Here is a 19601-nt window from a genome sequence, read left to right as displayed (position 1 = left end):
GATGATAATTATGAAAAAAAAATCAAATTCTAGCTGTGTACTCTTGCCTCTCTATGATCTGTTGGCAAAGGAGACACCGTAAGGCCAAGGCTGAGCGTTTCCATCAGAAGTCTTCCTAGAGAACCGAAAGCCATGGAAGCAAATGTCACTCAAGTTTATTCAATGTTACCACCAAAAATCATTTACACAGCAACAGTGGCAACTTGGAAAACACTCCTCTATGCAGAGAAGAGCAAGTACGTAAAAAATATATGGCTTCTGTTACACACTGGCCTCAGTTTACCTTGTGCTATAGTGAGTGAGATTCTAAAAATGCAAAATGGAATCTGATGAGCAGAGCATTAGTTATTCTAGTCTGTTCCATACTATTTCCAGAGCCCCCCTGGCTGTGATAACATTGATATGTTAATACTATGATGATAAGGTTTTCAGCAACCAAACTTCTCCAGAAAGGGAAGGCTGTATTTCAACTCAGATGAGAGATCATCTCTCCTTCCAGTTGAATTCATCACTACCACAAGTGTCTCCTTAATCCATAAAATTACACCCGTCACACTGACTTAACTTCATTAACGCAACTTCGTGATCCGGTGAATTATTAGCAATACAAAATCCATGACTCTCGGGCTAATTAAGGTTGCCTCTTTGCATTCTGATGATCTGATTCTGACTTTTACGAATAACTAAGAAACATTCAAAGAGAGTGGGGAGAACTTATAAAGCAAGACAACTTCTGAAGCAAAACCTTCTAATGTTAAACTATCCACTCCATAATACATTTTCCAATTATCCTTCAAATAAAGAGAAATGGTTCTCCTCCCAGGCGGCTCACTACCCCAAATACTGGAGCATGGTATTTCTTCATTGAATACTGTGCAGACAGAAGTAAAATGAAAATTTCTGAAGTGAGGAGAAAAATTGAATATATTAATGAATATATCATATTCAAAAATGTCAATTTGGCTGTATACATTTTATTAAATGGTAATACATGCACAGAGCGAAAAATTCACAGTCCAAATGGTTCACAGGATAATGTAACTTACACTCAGCCTTCTCCCCCAACTTCCTGACACCCCACCCAGGAGAAAGCACAGTTACCACATCCTCTGCTCAAAAAGTACCTTTCCCTGGGTTTTCCCCCAAACTGGCCTTCAATATACACCCTGTTATACACCTTGTTTTTTTAAACAGGTGTACGGGCGAGGATTCAGGATGTATGGTTTGCATCCCACCGCATGTAGTAACAGAGATGAAGTGGAATTCTAGAACTGCAGGAAATAAACATTTACGGAGATCCCCACATGCACCAGATGCTGCTGTAGGGGCTGGAACCAGAGCTGCAAACAGGAGAGTCACATTCCCAAACAGGGAGAACTCACACGTGCAGGCTTCCTCGTTAGGCAGATCCTTCCTAGCGGCGGCGAAAGAACTGGATTCTAAAAACATAACCCTCCACGCCCATCGACACATGTGAGTACGGATAAATCACATGACAATGTGTGCATACATGTGTGCACATGCTTAAACACCCATATCATATATGTATTGTATATGTGTTCCATAGAGTCCCGCTACACAGATACATGTATCTCATTACGGACACAAACACGTGGTACACATATATATATATAATATATATCACATATTACCTACACAGACACACATAAGTCTGTATGTCTGTGTACATGTGTGCTTTTTTTCATATCATCTGGACCCACAGCAGGAAACAGAGAACGGACATCAGAATCTACAAAGGGATAAGGCATGTTCTCCATAGGCAATGGCATTATGTTATCAGGATTTTGAAGGAATAACTTGGTATTCCATTTGGGGCACTTGCTTCTGAAAGAAGATACTGATAGAAATAAAAGAAAAGTGGCAAGCCCCATATGTTGGTATGTTTCCATGTGTTCTGCAGACGCTGAGTTTCTGTCCCACTTAAAGAAGTGTTCAAGGCCTTCGCTTGACTCAGGAAAAGCAGCTTACACCTTAATTGGGATGAGGCACCTTCAGAAAGTTTCCTTACTTCTCCTCCAGGGCCAAGACAAACTGAACTAATTCTTAGCCAGAAATTCAAAAGCCAAAAAAAAAAAAAAAAAAGTTTAAAATAGTTAGAATCTCTTCACGTTTCATAGAAAACACTCCAACCCCTACTATTAATAATAACCCACAGAGAAAATGCAAGAAAGAGAGCAGAAAACAAAACAGACTGGTTGAGATCCTTCCTCCCAAATTCCTCTCCTGGTAAAGAACACCTGCCTACCCGCCTACCGAACTACCTATCACGCATCTACATCTATCCATCCATCCATCCATCCTTCCTTCCTCATTTTTGCTAACTTCACAACACAAAAGAAATCCTTACTAAGGTTTTTTACCTCTACTTTCCAAATCACATGACTGGCACAGCCATGTTTGGATGTGTGGATATGTGTAAGTTCATTACGTGAATCAGTGTGCCATTCTGTTACTACATAGACAGGGCAGAACTCTAAATCCGAATTTCTTCCTTTTCCTCTCATTTGCTGTGCAAGCAAATCTTCATGAAAAACTCTTAGAACACTGGTCACAAAAGGAAGGACACAAGCGAGAGCTTGAGAGGTGACGACCTGAGTCCTGGAGCACCACCAGCGCGGGGAACACAGACGGGACCCCAAGTCAAACTGTCCCCAGACTGGCATCAAATGCTCCCTGATAATGAACCAAAAAAATGTATCCTAGCTATCAGCTGAGATTCACGTTCTCGATATTAGAATAAGTAAATGGAAAGCAAACGTTTTTTTCCCAACACTGAGCTATGAAGTTCAATAATTTGACACCAGAAATAACGTGTTACATACCTGGGATTCATCTGCTTGTTATTTTTTCCATTTTCCATAATATACAGAGCAAAAACCGACCAGCTTGAAAGCAGTAAAAATATGTGACCAGACTAGGAATTCTCCAGAGCCACAAATGAGGTTTCAGAAAAACAGGAATAAATCAAGAACCACTGAGTTTCCAAGTCTCTCTGCCCAGCTGTGAGCTGAGGGTTTCTAATTTGGTGGGTATCAGACACAGATTCAAGTTTTAATTTGTCTCTAGAGTGATTCACAATGGCCCATCATTCCACAGCAGACAGCCTGCCGTTCATCAGAAAGTGCGTGTGCACAATCACATACGTCTACGTGGCAAATGGGGAACGCACCCCACGTGTGCCCAGATACACACAGCGCTGTTGTAACACTCGAGGGACAGGCCATCATATCAGAGATGCCCAGACCGAGGGGGAGGAGGCCATGAGGCAGGGCAGGACCATCTGCAGATAAATCCCACCTGCACGGAGCAGTCCTTGCAGGTGCCCCAAGGTTATGCTCAACTGTGGAGGGGGTCAACTATTTGTCTGTATCTGGTTATACAGACAACAGGCACCACATGCAAACCACAGTGAGAACGGGTTGTCAGCACACGCGGGGAGAAGGAGCTCCCCGTCACAGCAAGTCTGGAGATGCCGGACGCCGCGGGACTCACCTGGTTTCCGAGCCAGCAGATTTCTTCTGACAAACGATGACAGCAGGTGCATACTTGCCACTGTGGTCCGTGCCCTCCGTGACCTCCCAAATGGAAGGGCTGCTGGCTCTCACCCCCACGACGCTCACGCCCTTCTGCACCTTGGCCCTGTAGGAGACAGAGAGTGCACAGCTCAGACGGCGCTGGGGAGCCGGGGGTCCCGCGGGTTCTGGGAGCACGGGGAACACACCTGCACGGGGCTGCCCGGCAGGTGTCAGCTCCCGCTAAACAGATACGATTTAATCACGTATCTGCCAGCACCTCGCAATCCATCTGTCCTAACTGTCCCCCGGTCATCCCCACCTTTAGCACAGGGCCAGTAGTCTGCGGGCATGAAGAAATACAGCTGCGCTCATGGGTGGCTTCGGTTTTTTTTTTTTTTTTAAACAATGACTTTCTTGAAAACCCCCAGACTATGATAACTAAACAGGAGAAGGAAATGAATTAAAACTGCACGAATGAAGTTAGTTCTGACACCGCGCGCTCACGGACCCTCCCCTCTGCGCCAGGCGCTGACGGAAGCCTCGCCTGGACCACCTGCTTCCCTCAGGTGTGCTCAGGGCCTAAGGAGGGGCCCCAGGACCACAGGAGCTGAGGCTTGAACACAACGGTCCGACTCCGCCCGCGCACCCCCACTCCCCCCCCGCCCCCCCCGCCCGCGCCCCTCCCACCACACAGCCCCCCTCCCCCCTGCCCTGAGCATCTGGGTCCTGGCGGCTGCCAGGCCACTGTGCCCCACCCACCAGGTGCGCTTCCCTACAGTCGCAGCGCTTTGAAGTATCACACGCGTCCTGCGGGGTCAGTGCTTCCACGGAGCGGTGACCCAGGTGTCCCCTGGCCCCGAACCACCTCGCAGCCCGAGCCGTGCCCGGTGCTCCCCTTGGCCTGACACACACCCATCTGGCGCGGAAGCCGTTCACCCCCATCCCACTCACGCTCCCTGCTACCCGTCGCTGGTCAGCGCGTGTCTAGAGATCGAACACTCACTCGGACTTTGCAGATTTGCTCTCCGGCACACACAAGCCCATTCCTTCACTCCTCCCTCATCGTCCGAGGCAGGGGGACCGTGACATGCCCAGAGGCTGCTCGCCAAGATACGAGGGGCCTGGTTCCTTCCCGAGAAGCTGGTGAGCGAGGAAGGGTCTATCACAGCAGAGCCCTGATTTGCTCTCAGAAGTTTCAAGTGACAAACATCCAGAACGGCAAGTGCACAACACAAAATGCAATGCATGTGCGAACTGGCCTCATGTCTGAGAGTCATGTTCCTGACGGGTTTTCTCCTCCTCGTCCCTTGGGAAGCACACGAGGAACCTTCCAGCAAGAGCCGGGGGGGTGAGCGGGCGACTGGGGAGAAGACCGTCTGGTGGGGGGTCCCTGTGCACACACGGACACGGAGCCCCGGCCACGGACACCGGCCTCCGCCTCCGAACTCTCGTGCCCACTCAGAGACAAGCAGGGCGGGAGGAGGAGAGAGAGGGACACGCCCACCCCTAACCCCAAGAACAAGACCTCCCCCAGAAACAACTTCAAAGTACATTGTGTAGAAGACCCAGAAGCAGGTCTGGGGTTGGTATTCCAGAAAGGCCCACTGGCAAGGAGGCTCCTGGCTGGCATCCAAGCTCTGGGCTTATGGGAGGGGGTTCCCACCGTTCCCTGAGAAGAGGGTTCACCATACGCAAACAGTTGGTACAAACAACGGGGCTTATGCCTGACACCCACCGGAGTCTGGGATCACGGTGCATGCCGGGCAGAGGGGCCTGGTGACCAGCCCCCAGTGAAAACCCTGGGCTTCTGGGCTCAGCTGAGCTTCCCGGGTGGACGAGACTCACACATGAGGCCACAAGTCATTGCTGAGGGACCAGGGGCGTCCCGCATGACTCCCCCAGGAGAAGGTTCTGGAAGCCTGTGCCTAGCTCCCCCAGACTTCACCCCATGCGTCTTTTCCCTTTGTTGAATTTGCTTTGTGTCCTTCGCTGTAACAAATCACCCCTATGATTAGGACTCTATGCTGCATCCTGAGTCCTCCTGGCAAGTCAGCAAACCGCAGGGTGGTCCGGGGAACCCCAACACACAACCTGATTTGACTGTTCTACAAAGAGAAGGGGAATCATCGTGTGTGGCCCTCACGATGCTAAAGCTGGAAGTTTTAGGAGGCGAGCTTCAATGGATAACATTATTTCTGCAGGAAAAAAAATCGCATGTTTTGTGTTTTAAATAATCATCATATGGGCCAACACTTTGAATGCACCCATTTATAAATTAGGAAGTGAATGCACAGGCCAGAAAGCCGTCTCATTTTCTGGGTACTCCGGTGAGACACGAAGGTGAATAAGCTATGATTTCTGCCTTGCAGCAACTCTATTAAATAGCAGGCAACCAGGACGTGGTGGCTAAAAAAAGTTCAATTCACTGAGGACAGATGCTATTATATGGAGATGAATTCTAAGGGCTGTCCCAATTATGGCGCGCTGGGATTTTATTGAGTCAAATTTGCTTTAAATAAATAGGTCATCATTCTGGATTTGGTGATCTTTCCATTCTACAGGAGATACCAGTGCGTAAGACTTTTCTGATACAGAATGGGCTCATATTTTTCTTAAGTTGTACTCACAAGTAGGTCATGTGGAGCTCAGATAATGCTTCTCCCGTGAATCGTTTTCAAGTTCTCAGCAAAGAACGTGGTTGCTTATGTAACCTGTGAAGTACCCAGTATTTGTTCCTAGTGATCCTACTGCGCTAACGTGACGCTGTAATAAATAACATTATTTTGAAGGGGACATTCTTTCTGAAACGCAGTGCAGGACACTAGGAGGTTGCTTTTCACCGACACAGTGTTTTCATAAGAGAAGACACATTCCTAGGGCATGTTGCAGATGTCCTGAACAGAAGGACGGATCCTTGCTCAAGAGGTATCCCTGAATGGCTTCTATCAAGTGCGAACACACACGGGAAACGGGGTGGTTATTCCTCGAACGCATCATCTATGGTGCATACTGAACAAGGTTTGTCGTGGGGCTAGCCATTTTCACATGCTAACCTCGCTGTAAGTGGCGGTGTTTGGGAACCATTAAGATAATTCGTAGGACATGTGCAGTTTGGCTTCACTGGGTTTGAACCAAGTGCTAATTCCTGCCTTCGTTTATGACAACTGAGTTACGTATATTCATTAAAGGAAGTTTTATAACCTACTTGCGGTTCCATCCATACAGGTTACCCTGACAGCTTCATTACACAGGGATAAACACAGCGCTTCATTTCCAGAGACACTCTTTTGCATATTTATACTTGAAAATATATCTACCGTAGTGACGGGGAGATCAGCCATCATTTCTCCCATGGTGGGCACGTGCATGGGGATGGATAAAAGTAAAACCTGCTTGGGTTAAGGGCATATTGTGTTTTTAAAACATAGCAGAGCTATGCCATACACACACAAAACTATACATACACATATATACACAGTCGACCCTTGAATAACATGGGTTTGAACCGCACACATCCACTTATGCAGGGGTTTTTTTTGATAAATACAGCAAGGACCACAAATGTATCTCCTCTTCCTTATGGTTTTCTTAGTAACATTTTACTTTCTCTAGCCTCCCTTTTGCACTGATACAATATATAATACATAGAACATATGAAGTACGTGCTGACCAATGGTCTATGTTATTGGTAAGGCTCCCCGTCAACAGCAGGCTGCTAGGAGTTACGTTCTGGGGATTCGGAGTTAGACTCAAATTTTGGGCTGTGCAGTGAGTTGACACCCCTAACTCCCGTGTTGTGCAAGGGTCAACTGTATACCCATATACACATATGTACACACATACACATACACATACAAACATGTGGGTCTATGTGTTCCAAGCACAGCATCCAATAACATTACCGAACCAGCTAGGAACCCGGGTGCTGACCGCCGTTCACACTTGATTTTGCTATCCCCACACCCAGTGTCTCCTATTTGGGGTGACAGAAGGATGCAGCATGCTTACAAGAGTTGTCGATTTGGTGACCAGCACCCCTCCCCATTAACGGATAGAAACCTGTATTTCCCCACTAGTTCAAAGTCCAACGAAAACCCCTCTGGGTCAAAGCAAAGCTTCTTCCAAAAATGTTCCTCGTAACTTTGCTTCTTTTCTCTCATTCACCGTGAAAAGAATAAAGCGTGCTCTGTATCCTCACACACAGTAGGCTTCCTGCCATAGCTCACAATCACGCGCTGTGTCTAATTGCTGCTTGATCGGGAACCATTTACAACAACACCCCATCCCACCGAGTCCGCGTGCCCCACGACCTAGAACGTTTCATTTATTGTCGGAGCCGCTTTGACCCTCTCCCCACGTCCTGGCCCTGCCCCGGCCAACAACATTCATGTGATTCTTTACAATGCTATCAGCCATTCTTTGAGGCTCCGGTGACACTGGGCCCCTCCTTCTATCCCTGGAAGGTACTTGGCTAAGTCTCTGCCGTGGCTTCGGGACGACCCCAGTATACGCAGCAGCGATATGGAAAAGCTAATCCTACATAAAATCTAAATCCTGTAAAACAGCAGGTTCCAATACTTGTTTATTATCATGCACTCACACCAACTATTTGTTGGCATTCTCCCTTAATATGGGCATATTTATTTATCAATTTTGTGCTTAGACTATTGCAATGTAAATATACTATAAAACATACACGAAAGGATGCATTAAAATGATGAGATTAGGAGAAACGTGCTGGGAAGTCCTGATTCTCCACAGTCTCAGCGAATCACTCTGCACGCCCCTCAGGGTGAACATCCACGAGAAGGTCCCACTCGAACTGATTTCCGAGTGCAGGACGAGGAAACGCAGTGAGCAGAGGTCATGTTACAAGGAGGCAGGCGGATGGGTATTGACAAGATGCTGAAACTCTCCCACCGGTTCTGTGGCTCACAGCTTCAGGGGGAGGCAGGGATCTGTTTTGACGTGGCCATTTCTTGGGCAGCTATTAAATTTAGAATGAAGACCACCGGCTTCACGGCAAACCGTTTTTGATGTCACACTGTCAGTAAAGCACCAGGACCAAAGGACCACCCTGTGCGGGACATTCTAGGACAGACTCCTGCCCCCAAGAGAAAGGGGCATCTCCAAGACCCCCAGGGGAGGAGTGCGAGCGGAGGAAGCATGGGGGGTGTGGCCCCGGGGGGGCTGGGACCCACTGCCGGGTGGAGGGGTGAACAGCTCTCAGTAAATGGTTTAGTAACTGGACATCCCAAGAACCCCTGGCTGCGGAGCTCTGTCACCCACTAGAAAGTACCAACTCAGCAAGGGGTCGGCAGCTCAGGCTGGGAGCACAGACCTCAAATGCAGGGCAGGGCCCTCACTTCCAGCTGTAGGCCTGGTGTTGCCAAATCTTTGCAATCCTGAAGAGAGGCCAGAGATCCCCACTTTTATGTAAGATCCCAAGTTTTGAAAACATCGTCCCGGCTAGACGAAATATGTGAGGTCTGGAAGCAGCCCAAGGTCACCAGTGTTATGACCTCCGTTAGCTGGGACTCAGGAAGTCAGGGCTCTTCTGAGTGCGTGAGTGAATCGAGGAGCCATGTGAGAGTGCCCCACTACACCCAGGGTGGGACGGAGGCACTCACGCACAGAAACGCGCCCACGTCTGCATCCTCCCCACCCCCCACACGTACAACTCACAATGATGGCGACTTTATCATTTCTGTCCTGAGTAGATGGAATATGTTCCCTGTGGGGAAACAATGAGTAATACACAAAGATATGAGGAAGAAAGTAAAAATCACCTGAACTTCCATCTCGTTGAACCTAAACCCACAATATTTTAGTCATCATCCATCTACGTACTGCTGTGTTCACACCCAATCTATAGATTTATACAGATAGGATCACACCCAGGACTGCTACATGGCCACACAACTTGGGCACTGACCAATCCCAGGAAGCCTCATTCATACAGATAATGATGTGAAGTGGGGCTTCCTAGAGTTGAGCAGTGTACAACCTGCACAACTGTATGCAGCAGCCTTAATTATATTAAATATGCTGCTTTATTCACCAGATCATCCTGGTCTCTTGACTAGCTCCAGGGACAAATAAAATAACTTAAAGCAGGCACCAGGCTGGCCACCTACCAACTCAGGAAAACCCAGTGAGGAGGGAAGCCAAAACAGCTGAGCATTACATCTTGGTCCAAAACGTAAGCAACATGGGATGTCAGTCTCCAGCCAGGAAGGCTGCTGGCTCTGAGGACCTCCGATTTATCCTGGGACCCCAGTGAGTCAGCACTTGCCATCCTGATAAACCTGGCCTGTGGGTTTTCTCTGCCGACCCAGACAGAGGCTGAATGACTTTTTAAAAGCATCTTGGAGATGAGTGCTTCCTGCACACAATGTTTACTCCTTCCAAGTGTCTGGTTTTCCTTCTGACTTTGTTCGTGAGGAGGATGCAAAGGCCAGTCTTTCCTGCAGACACAAGTTCAAAGAGATAAGCGATCAGTAGAAACAGGGCTGCCCAGCAGATGGACCCACGCGGGCATGATGAGTGTGGATGCCAACTGTCGCAAGCTCTGGAGGGAGTGAGCCTGCCCCCCACCCCACACCCCAAAAAAGTTTTATAAATATGTGACTATATACAGGACCGAAGCAGGTAATGAATAACACCATGAGTAAACCAAACTGTTTATTCGTTCATTGATTTATTCATCAAATACAGTTTGACTTTCCAGGTGATATTCACAGGACTGGAAATGCAAATATGAGCAAAACACACATTTCCTGTTGACACGGAACTCACACTCCAACAAGAAAGAACACACACACACGTTTCATGTTGCTAAGTTCTATAAAGGATAAAAAAAGCAAGAGAAGGGGATAGGGAGCCCAGCATAGGAGTGGCTACCCTAGAAAGATTTAGTTTATTATCGACATACCTGCCCCACGGTAAAGCCAGCAATTAAACCCAGTGGGCAGGTGGAAGGAAAGTATGTATGCATATATGGATGTCTTCTCCATTGGATTGGTTTTTGCCCAGCACGTCAGTGCGGAGGGAAACTCACCTTGTTCCTACTGAAAACAGCCTGCCACCCAACTACGAAGGGTGCTGTTTAAATGTTCCATGGCTTGTTATGTGAGCCCACTGTCTATGGATTCACCAGGATGATTACAACCCCATGCAAACCAGTAATTCCCATTTGGAGAAACAAAGCCTTGATGGAGACAGCATCCCTCGACACAGCTCCCCAGTGATGGCTCAGCTGGATGGGTGGCAGAAGAAGACAGCTCATCACCATTTCCAGAAAGATGGTCATATTATTGGCCTCTGATAATCGAGCAATAAATGCCCGCACTCTCTGTGCTGCCCACATGCGGAGATCGAGGGCACGGCCTCACTCGTTCTGCGTATTACTGATTCTCCCATCGTAGACTCATCCGACGAACCAGCAGACAGGGAAAAAGCCCTATTTTTTGTTGAACATAACAGACTCTCGGAGTCCTTCAGAGACATTTGATGAAAAAGACTCGTGCCAAGTCCTTCAAAGAGTGTCCCGTAAAAAACAGACTTCATCCATCATTGTCATCATCATTACATACATCTTGACACAGAAACCTGGACACCTGACTATTCTGAATTTTACTCTCTTTCTATCTTGTCTATAAATAATCACTAATCAAAGCCCTCTGGGTGGGGGGCGGGGAACAGAGCAAAATAAAACACAACCCTTGCACTCCAACGGGAGTAGGAAGAAGAGAACACAAAGTTCTGCAGGGCCTCAGAGAGCAAGCAGGACTTGTATTTGCAGAAAAGCAAGTCGGGTGGCCTTCGTCCCCCGTGACTAGTGTTTCTGAACTTGGCTCCATTCCCAGGGCACCAGCACGCCCTGGTGCTGGGCTGCGTGTGGCTCCCAGGCTTTGGGATGAGACCTAATCTTACAGTCGGCTGAGAGCCAACCCTCTAATTTCACGACAGCACATAATAGAGCACGATTGCTGTTTTCTCCCGTCCTCGAGGTTACTAGTTTTAGAGGAATTGCTTAAATATACTTCTTTAATTAAAGGAAACATTCTAAGTCAAAACCAGAGCTCTGGGCAACAAACTCATACTTTCGGGGATGTCTTTTGGGTTTTGTTTTGTCTTTTTAATTTTTAATTAACCTTTTTTATTGAAGAAATAATACAGGCATGACGTAAATATCTAAATGTTACAATAGGGGATACAAAGTTTCTCTCACTGAAGACTTCCCTCCCCTCGCTTCGACCCAACTTAATGTACATTTTCAGGGAGATCAATATATGTAGATAGGTCGATTTTTTAAAAACACCAATGGCAGCACTGTACACATTTTTATACACTATATATGTATTTAAAATATGTATCTAGTGGGTACATCAGTATCAGCGTTCAGAAACGCACCGCACTGTTGATTCACAGCCACAGATGAATCCATTGTGCACGTGTCCCGAACGTCTCACGGACCACTGCCCGTCTGGTGGACACTTAGGTGGTTTCCAATCTTGGCTACCACAATCAGCATGTCAGAGAAGCTGCACATCCACAGAGCTCTGCACACACACGCAAGCATGTCCCAAAGGCATACATGTCTCAAAGAGGAAGGGCCAAGTCAGAAAAGATGCCCGTGTTCAATTTCGATAGGACATGCTGAATTGCCAAAGAGATTCTAGCAATTTACACATTCACTGAGAGTGTCTTCATGCGCCTTTTTCCCTGCCTTTTTGATTGTTGTGCATCTGACAAATAAAAATAATAATTCATTAAGTCTGAGGGGCATTGAATACGGTTTTCATAGGCTTATATTTGAATAACCTTTTTCATCAAATGTCTGTTCACATCCTTTGTCCATCTCTATCCTTTTGTTGGTCTTATTTTTATTGTTTATTAGGAAATTGATTCATAAGAATATTAATCCCTGATCCAGCTGGAATCTATTTTCATGTGAGAAGTGAGTGGAAGAGGGATCTGGCTTTATTTCTCCCCATATGGGCTTCATCAGCACTATTTATTAAGTGATTCACGCAGTACCCCGCTGATTTAAAAAGCCATCTTTGATCTCTACTAAATTTGTCTGCTCCTTAGGCTTATTTTTAGCCTCTGCATTTGCTTTTATTGATCTGTCTGCCTTCTTGTGAGACAGCACCCAAATGTCTTAAACACAATAGATTATGACGTGTTTTAATATCTGGTAGGGCTATTTCCTTCCTATTCTCTTTCATTTTTCAGGGGTATCTTGATGGCTATTTCAACAAAAGTCATCTTCTGTTAGGACATTCTCAAAGATAGATTGGTTTGCAAAAAAAAAGAAAAGAAAGAGAAAGAGAACAGTGTGTCCTTCAAACACCCCTCTCTGAAGTTAAAAGGAACACCTAGCAGGCAATGATGGGGTGGAAGCCCAGAGCAGAAGCCCTCTCCCCGAAAGACAACAGGCAAGTGTCCTGTCCCTGGGAGCAGGTGCCTTCTGAATCCGAACACTACCCTGGCTGTTCACACACAACATCCTTCAGAACAATGACCTGCTTACAGGGATGCGCGCTTTACCTTGAAAGTATTCTACTTCGTTGGGTAACAGCCTTGGGTCCTGAAAACAGATGAGGTGACCCACAGACCGTCGGCACTCTTCTTCCTTCTGGTCACAGTGATTGGGTCCAATCGGATTGGTGGGCTTGGGAATTTCCCAGGAGCCACCAGAAGAGTATCCCAGGTCCTCGTCCCTGATCCAAGGTGAGGCTTAGGAAGACAAAGGACTTCAGCCAATGCACTCTGAAGGGACCTAGCAAGACGTGAACTCATGGGGAGGAAGAACCGGGGGGAAAGAAATGGATCCTTGCTGGTATGCGAGCCCCGAATCCAACATTTAAACTAAAATAAAATAGAGACCAAGCTTGAAGATACCCCCAAGAGAATAAATCCAGTAAGCCACGTGAGCAACCCTAAATCCAGCTTATTTCATGAACATAGGTGAAACTTGGGTTATTTCTTTCCAGTGCCCCTGATAATCATCAAAGAAACTTAAGAAATCTTCCTAAAAGTGGTTTTAGCCAATCCCCTGCCATCCGGAAACCCCGCTGTGATAACCATCCTTGGAAAGGTTAAACAGCCTCCCCGTTTCACCCAATAAGCCACCCTCTGATGTCATGTCCCCGAGCTTCACATCAGTGTCCAACCTGAAAGCACCCAGTGCGAAAACTTCTTATGTGAGCGATAAACTCTTACTAAAGGCTATTTTATTGGTCTGGTGGTTTTAATTTTGCTATTTCTGGATTTTGGACACACTCATGCCTGAAGCGAGAGCCAACAACTTCCCACTATCCCAGCTTTTAATTTTGTTTTCATCATTGTGTGTTTAGGTTTTATTTTTTTTCCACTTTCATTTTTTACTTTTTTTTTTTTTATTGTGAAAAGAACACTTATCACGAGATCTACTCTTTGAACACATTTTTAAGTGCCCGACAGCCTATCGGAGGGACTGTGTCTGCAAAGACTCTACCTCCAAGGAAAGTCCTGTGCACAGACACGGGGACATAAGATCCGCGGGGACAGAATTCAGCTCCCCACACAGGTCATCACAGGAGGGTCTCTGCAAGCTCCAGTGAGCAGACTTCGATTAATGCAGTTTACTCGCACATGATGGCCAATTAAAATTTGTTTACACAACGTCCTCTGATCAGAAACTGACCAGAAAGCGTCGGGCCAGCAGGTGGGTACATGTGTCGTTCCCGAAAACAGTAATGTTTAAATATCACTTTTTGAAAATTAATAAGCTCTGGTTTTTAGAGTTTTCGGTTCACAACAACACTGAGCAGGGAGGACAGAGCTCCCACATGACCCGCGCCCTCACGCGCACAATCCCCCCACTCGCCGCGTGATCCTGCAACACGACAGTTCACCCCTTACGATCGGTGAGCCTACACTTGTCACAATGTGCTTTGGGGTGAAAAAGCAATACATCACGGGAGGGTCTCGTCTAAAAACCAGGCTAGTGTGCAGGGGCTGTGGTGGAGGCAAGTCTTATCCCATCTTCTGGTGAAGAGAGTGAGGCAAAGAGAAGTTAAGTACTTTTCCCAAGGTCACACAGCTAATGAATGGTTGAGGTGGGCTTCGGGAGCCCTACTCTGACTCACTGTGTTCTACTGCAGTTTTTCTGTCCCTGAAGGGTGTCTGTCGGCAAACTGGACAAGCCCGCCTGCAGCTGACTTCCCTGTCCCCTGCAGGGCATGTGGGGGCAGATACCTCCATACGACCCCCGTGGAGTCAGGCTGATAGACACTCAGACCTAGCCTCACCAAACCCTGAAGATTTAGTCATTGTGTACCCAGTGCGTGGGGCAATCTCCTTCCAGAACCCAAACCTGACTCACTACTGCAGGTCTTTCTGGCCTCGGAGTTCCGGCTGATCTTTCCAGAAGATTCTTCTCTCCCTCATCCAGGTTTCTGCCCCAGGAGGGGAAACTGAGACACACAGCTCCCTCGTTCCCACCATCTCCCTCCCCTCCTCCTTCCCACAGTCCCCCTGGTCTGCACCCATGATCACAGAGGTGGGATCTGGTCTTCCTACCTCCCATTTGCATGCTCCCTTCCCCTGGAGTATAACAAAATCTATTCATTTAACCATCAGAGAAGCTAAAAAGCAAGAGTGTGGGGAGATAAGAAAGATCTTCAAAAGATTCTTCTCTCGCGCATTCCGTGAAATCCAGCTTTCAGGCTGACTGCCTCTCTGGGGACAAGAGAACCCCACTAAGGATGTGAGAACTTGAATAGGGACCTGTTCCCTCGCTCCGGCTGCTGGAAGTGCCTGTTGGCAGGGCTCAGAAGAGCATGTTTCAGCCCTACGGCTCTCCCCTCACCTGGACACGCGTCACTTCGGCTCCCATTGTACAGATGAGAAAACCAAGACTGAAAAGAGGTTACAAAGATGGGATATTTCCTCAGCTCAGCCGGCTGGACCGGTGGCCACGTAAAGGAAAGGGGCCCGCGGGACACTGTACGGTCACCTGCCCACTGCAGCAGCTGCCTGGGTGCTCCCAGCTCCTCTCCAGGTACCCGTGGGGACCCGCTCCTCCACCCCCTCTGAAGTCGGGTACGCTCCTCAACGCGACCTGCAGGGACAGCTCCCACAAGTGGCTGAAGCTGGAAGAGTTAAAGCATGCTTTGCTGTGGGGTCTCTCCCCTGCACCATCGGGGGATGCTGCTCCATCATGCCGGCCCCGACGGAGGACAGACCAGAGCAAGGGCATCAGCGGATCAACCAGGTAGTTTCAAACACCGAGGGCTGGGGCGGCGGATCAAGGATGGGACCGAGACCAGGCTGCCACTCAGAGAATCCCTCTCTGCGGCTCCGGGCTGCGAGCACATAAACTGAAAGCCTGAGTGAGAAATGTGGGTGTTAAGTCAGCCCTGACTACATAAGACAGAGACGGACCTGGTAGCGGGCAGAAAGATGTCTCTTTTGTGTAGAACAGAGAGCACTGTCCAGATCCTAGGGCACTGGCGAATTTTTCTGATGAGACCAATTGCTCTTCCACACTGATATGCTTCCCCACATTGTCATGTTGAAAAAGCCCAGGTAGAGAGACTCGACTACACAGCCTGGGAGCAGAGGGAGAGGACTGCATCGCTCGGCTTTCACGACAGCAAGATGGGGTCTATGGAATGAGCGGCGGCCCCATGCTCCTGAGCCCCGAGTGTCCCTGTTGTCCCTTGCCACCAATGCAGACCCTTGGTGGGCACAGAAGCATAACTGAGCAGCGTGCCCGTGAGCCGGCGCCTCCACCCACACCTGCCGCGCCCGTCCCCACGTTAACCACGGGCTTCACAGCCATCCCATCAGCGACAGTGACACCAATGGAAAGCTAAGTGCTGAGCAGGCTGCAAACCACAAAGAAAACCAGGGGAGAAGAAGACAGACACTTTGATAAATAAGAAGGGACAGCTGCGCCTTTTAATTGGCTGACTGAAATCTCCACTCCGCTCCCCTTTACCATCTCAGTCTGCTTGGTGTTTGACAGATATGGCAGCTTGTGCTCCCCAAGGCGAGCATGACAGTACCTGACGCCTGCTCCCCATACTCTCGCTAGGATGGGCCCTTGGCTCACACCCATGGAGAAATGATGCTATGGGATTATGAGTGAAGTCCTATGAGGTAAGTCAGCTCCGTGGGCTTTGCAGCTCAGCTCCACCACCCAGGAGCCAGAGGCCGCCATCTGTGAGGACGCCCCACCACGAAGTGAGGCGAGTATTCAGCTGAGACTCCAGGTGACAGCCTGCGTGTGCCATTAGACGTGTTCGGAGTGGGCCCTCTGAGGGTCCCACGTCAGGGTCTTGTCCCCTTTGAGCCTTCCTGGCTGAGACCCCAACCATCATGGTGCAGAGACATCCATCCCCTCCCCCCCAGATATGTCCCTTCCCGATTCCCGACCCACAGAACCCATGAACACAAGAAAATGGTCTCTGTTGAGAACATTCAGTGTGGGGTGGTCTATTATGCACCAAAAGAATGCAGAATAACAATGTTTTGACATGAAAGTGGAAACCACAGCCTACCGGTCCTGGTGGTCACTAGAGGCTTGGTTCTCCTTGGAAAACGAGGCTCTCCCTCAGTCCGAAGACATCAGTGGCAGCTCACGGGCTGAAGGTAGCCTACAAGCCTCTTGTCTGGCATATTTTATTCCATTTTGACCATCTGAACCAATTATTTTAAAATTATGACATTTCCTTTAAAAATCCAGATTTGGGGCTTGTGTTGAAACAGTACCATCACACTGGATCTGCACGCTGAGCCTCCTGCTGAGGCTGCACAGATGTTCTTCAGTTCTCGCTGCTCCCTCCTCATCCCCTAGTGCCTCTCCAAACACAAACACTTTTCTGAAGCCTGACCTGGACTGACTCACTCAATTTTATTGCCTGCCTATCCCCTGAAGGCAATCGAGTTTGGGATCCCCGCTTTTGTCTTTGGAATTTACAAGGGGCCCGAAGTTGCACCTGCATCAGTAACCACAGATTCCAATAGTTTGATCACTGTCCCATGCCACAAAAGAACAAGGAGAACTCGCCCTCTGACATTTTAGTTGGGGTACAGAATAGACTGCCAGCAAGACAGAAGTGACATACGTGGGAACAGATACAGGTTAGTCCTCTTCTGCTGGGAAAGTCCTTAGCCATAGACCGGTGAGCCTTCTCTCTTGCTCTAAATTCTCTCCCACAAGACTGACAAGATTGTGTCTGTCCAGGCCTAAGAGTGAATGAAATAAACTGGGTCTGGAAAAAAAATGTAACAAAGACACAGGAAGGCCCATCCACGGGTTACATTGACAACTTCCAACCAAACCATTTAAATGTATGTAGACTGGCAATGGAAAGATTGAATTTGCAATGGAGAGTAATATTGTAATTTTTTTTCCCATATGAAATTCTATCTGTCCATCTCACTATTAACTGTCTATCCATCCATCTATCTATCATCTGTGATCTGTTATCTACCTTGCCATCTGTCTATTGCCTAGCTATCTCTACCATCTATCCATCCTCTCTAGTGATTAACTGTTTCCCTGCTAGCTCCATGCATGCTTTTTGAATAACCCTCTCTTTTCTGAATCCAAAATCTCAATACCTTGCCCAACTATCACTACCTTCTCTTCACCATCATTTCTTGCAGAGAGACCTAGAAAATGTTCTCATTTGTTGCACTTGATATTTCCCAGCAAGTAATTCTCCTTTATTGGGAAGAGAAAACCAGAGACCAGCCCCTCTGCAGCATGGAGGCTAGAAGACTTATGATGGAGAAGGCCAGGGGGACCTGAGTCCACCTTCCCAGAATTTCTCAGTGATGTGGACACTAGTTAGAGCTGAGCCTCAAGTCACCAAGCCCATGTTTCTGAGCTGCTGGAAGCCTGACTCCCTTTGTTGCTTTCTCCTTTAGCTGAGAGGGTTCCAGTCACTTGACTCATTCTCTCCTCCAGCCCCACATGGCTGAACACTTCCAGCGCCCCGTCTCTCTCTGTCCTTCCAAAACACCAAATACCCTGCCAATTCGTAGGCTGTCAGTAAAAACAATGACAATAATAGGAACTGCTCCACGTCCCTAAACCCACCAGAGTGCTTTCTTTTCCAACTTGGAAAGAGAAGCTGGTTACTTAGATCTCAGGCAGCCCTACCGTTCACTGGTGCTAAGCAGCTCAGTGGCCCCCCCGCATACAGAGCCGGCTGCAGAGTGGCCGAGAATACATTCACGGGAATGTATATCACCTCCCACAGAACGCACTAGAATTTCAGAACGCCTGAAGGAAAAGGGAGGTCGGCTTCAGGCTGTACCTTTCAAAGAACAAGTGTAACAGGGGCTGGGAGCTTTGGGCCTGCAGGCACAGCATTGTCCTGGGGTGACCTTTTGGCCTCAAGGACACTTGAGAAGAGCAGGATTGTCTGCTAAGCAGTGTCAGGCCCTGTGAAGGACACACATGCTTGAACAAGACCTTTATTTTGAAGGGTTTGATCTATAAAAAGATAATCATCTGGGGACAAAATAGATGTTGTTGGATCTTTTAAACCTATTTTGTAGTTCTTATTTTGTTTATATTTCAAATTAATGAGCAGAGAAAGGTAGTAGCTACGATGATTTGCCAGTGGCCAGACTTTTCCAAGTTCTTAGCACAACTCTGCTAATGTACTTTTTGTCCCTCCTAGGACCTGAATCAAGTGAAAAGCAGGAAGTAAAGATAAGGAAAAACTTGTTTATAATATATATTTGAGTGAAAGGATTTTCTGACATTCTGGTGTTAATGGGTTCTGCTTCTCTCTGTACATAATGCAGGTAAAAATATAGATATGCACGAGAAAGCTGGACATGTATGTCAAAATCTGATAGTCACATCTTGGGTTACTGGGCTACCTGTGATTGACATATTCTGCTTTATCTATTCTTCACCACAAAATACTGGTCTTCTGTCATTCACACACAGGACGTGTGTCCAAAGGTGAAGTTGAGAAGGTGTCCCATGAAGTTACCCACTCTCTTTCTGCCTCCCCTGATTGCATATCCACGTTGCCTTTGAAAGGC

At 47.7% G+C, this 19601-nt stretch overlaps 1 protein-coding gene across 1 annotated transcript in view; it reads right to left on the bottom strand.

The window, feature by feature from the left end:
• Positions 1-19601, bottom strand: part of TMEM132D (transmembrane protein 132D) — a 537539-nt gene that overhangs the window by 284766 nt on the left and 233172 nt on the right. Inside the window, exon 3 of the mRNA XM_035016814.1 lies at positions 3514-3660. Within this exon, the coding sequence (XP_034872705.1) occupies positions 3514-3660 (147 nt within the window). The remainder of the gene's footprint in view (positions 1-3513; positions 3661-19601) is intronic.

This window comes from Mirounga leonina, unplaced genomic scaffold (assembly GCF_011800145.1).
Source record: "Mirounga leonina isolate KUSES-001 unplaced genomic scaffold, KU_Mleo_1.0 Mir_171, whole genome shotgun sequence".
Classification (NCBI taxonomy): Eukaryota; Metazoa; Chordata; class Mammalia; order Carnivora; family Phocidae; genus Mirounga; species Mirounga leonina.
Note: the sequence above shows the minus strand (reverse complement) of the source record. Positions and strands in the feature narration are given on the sequence as shown.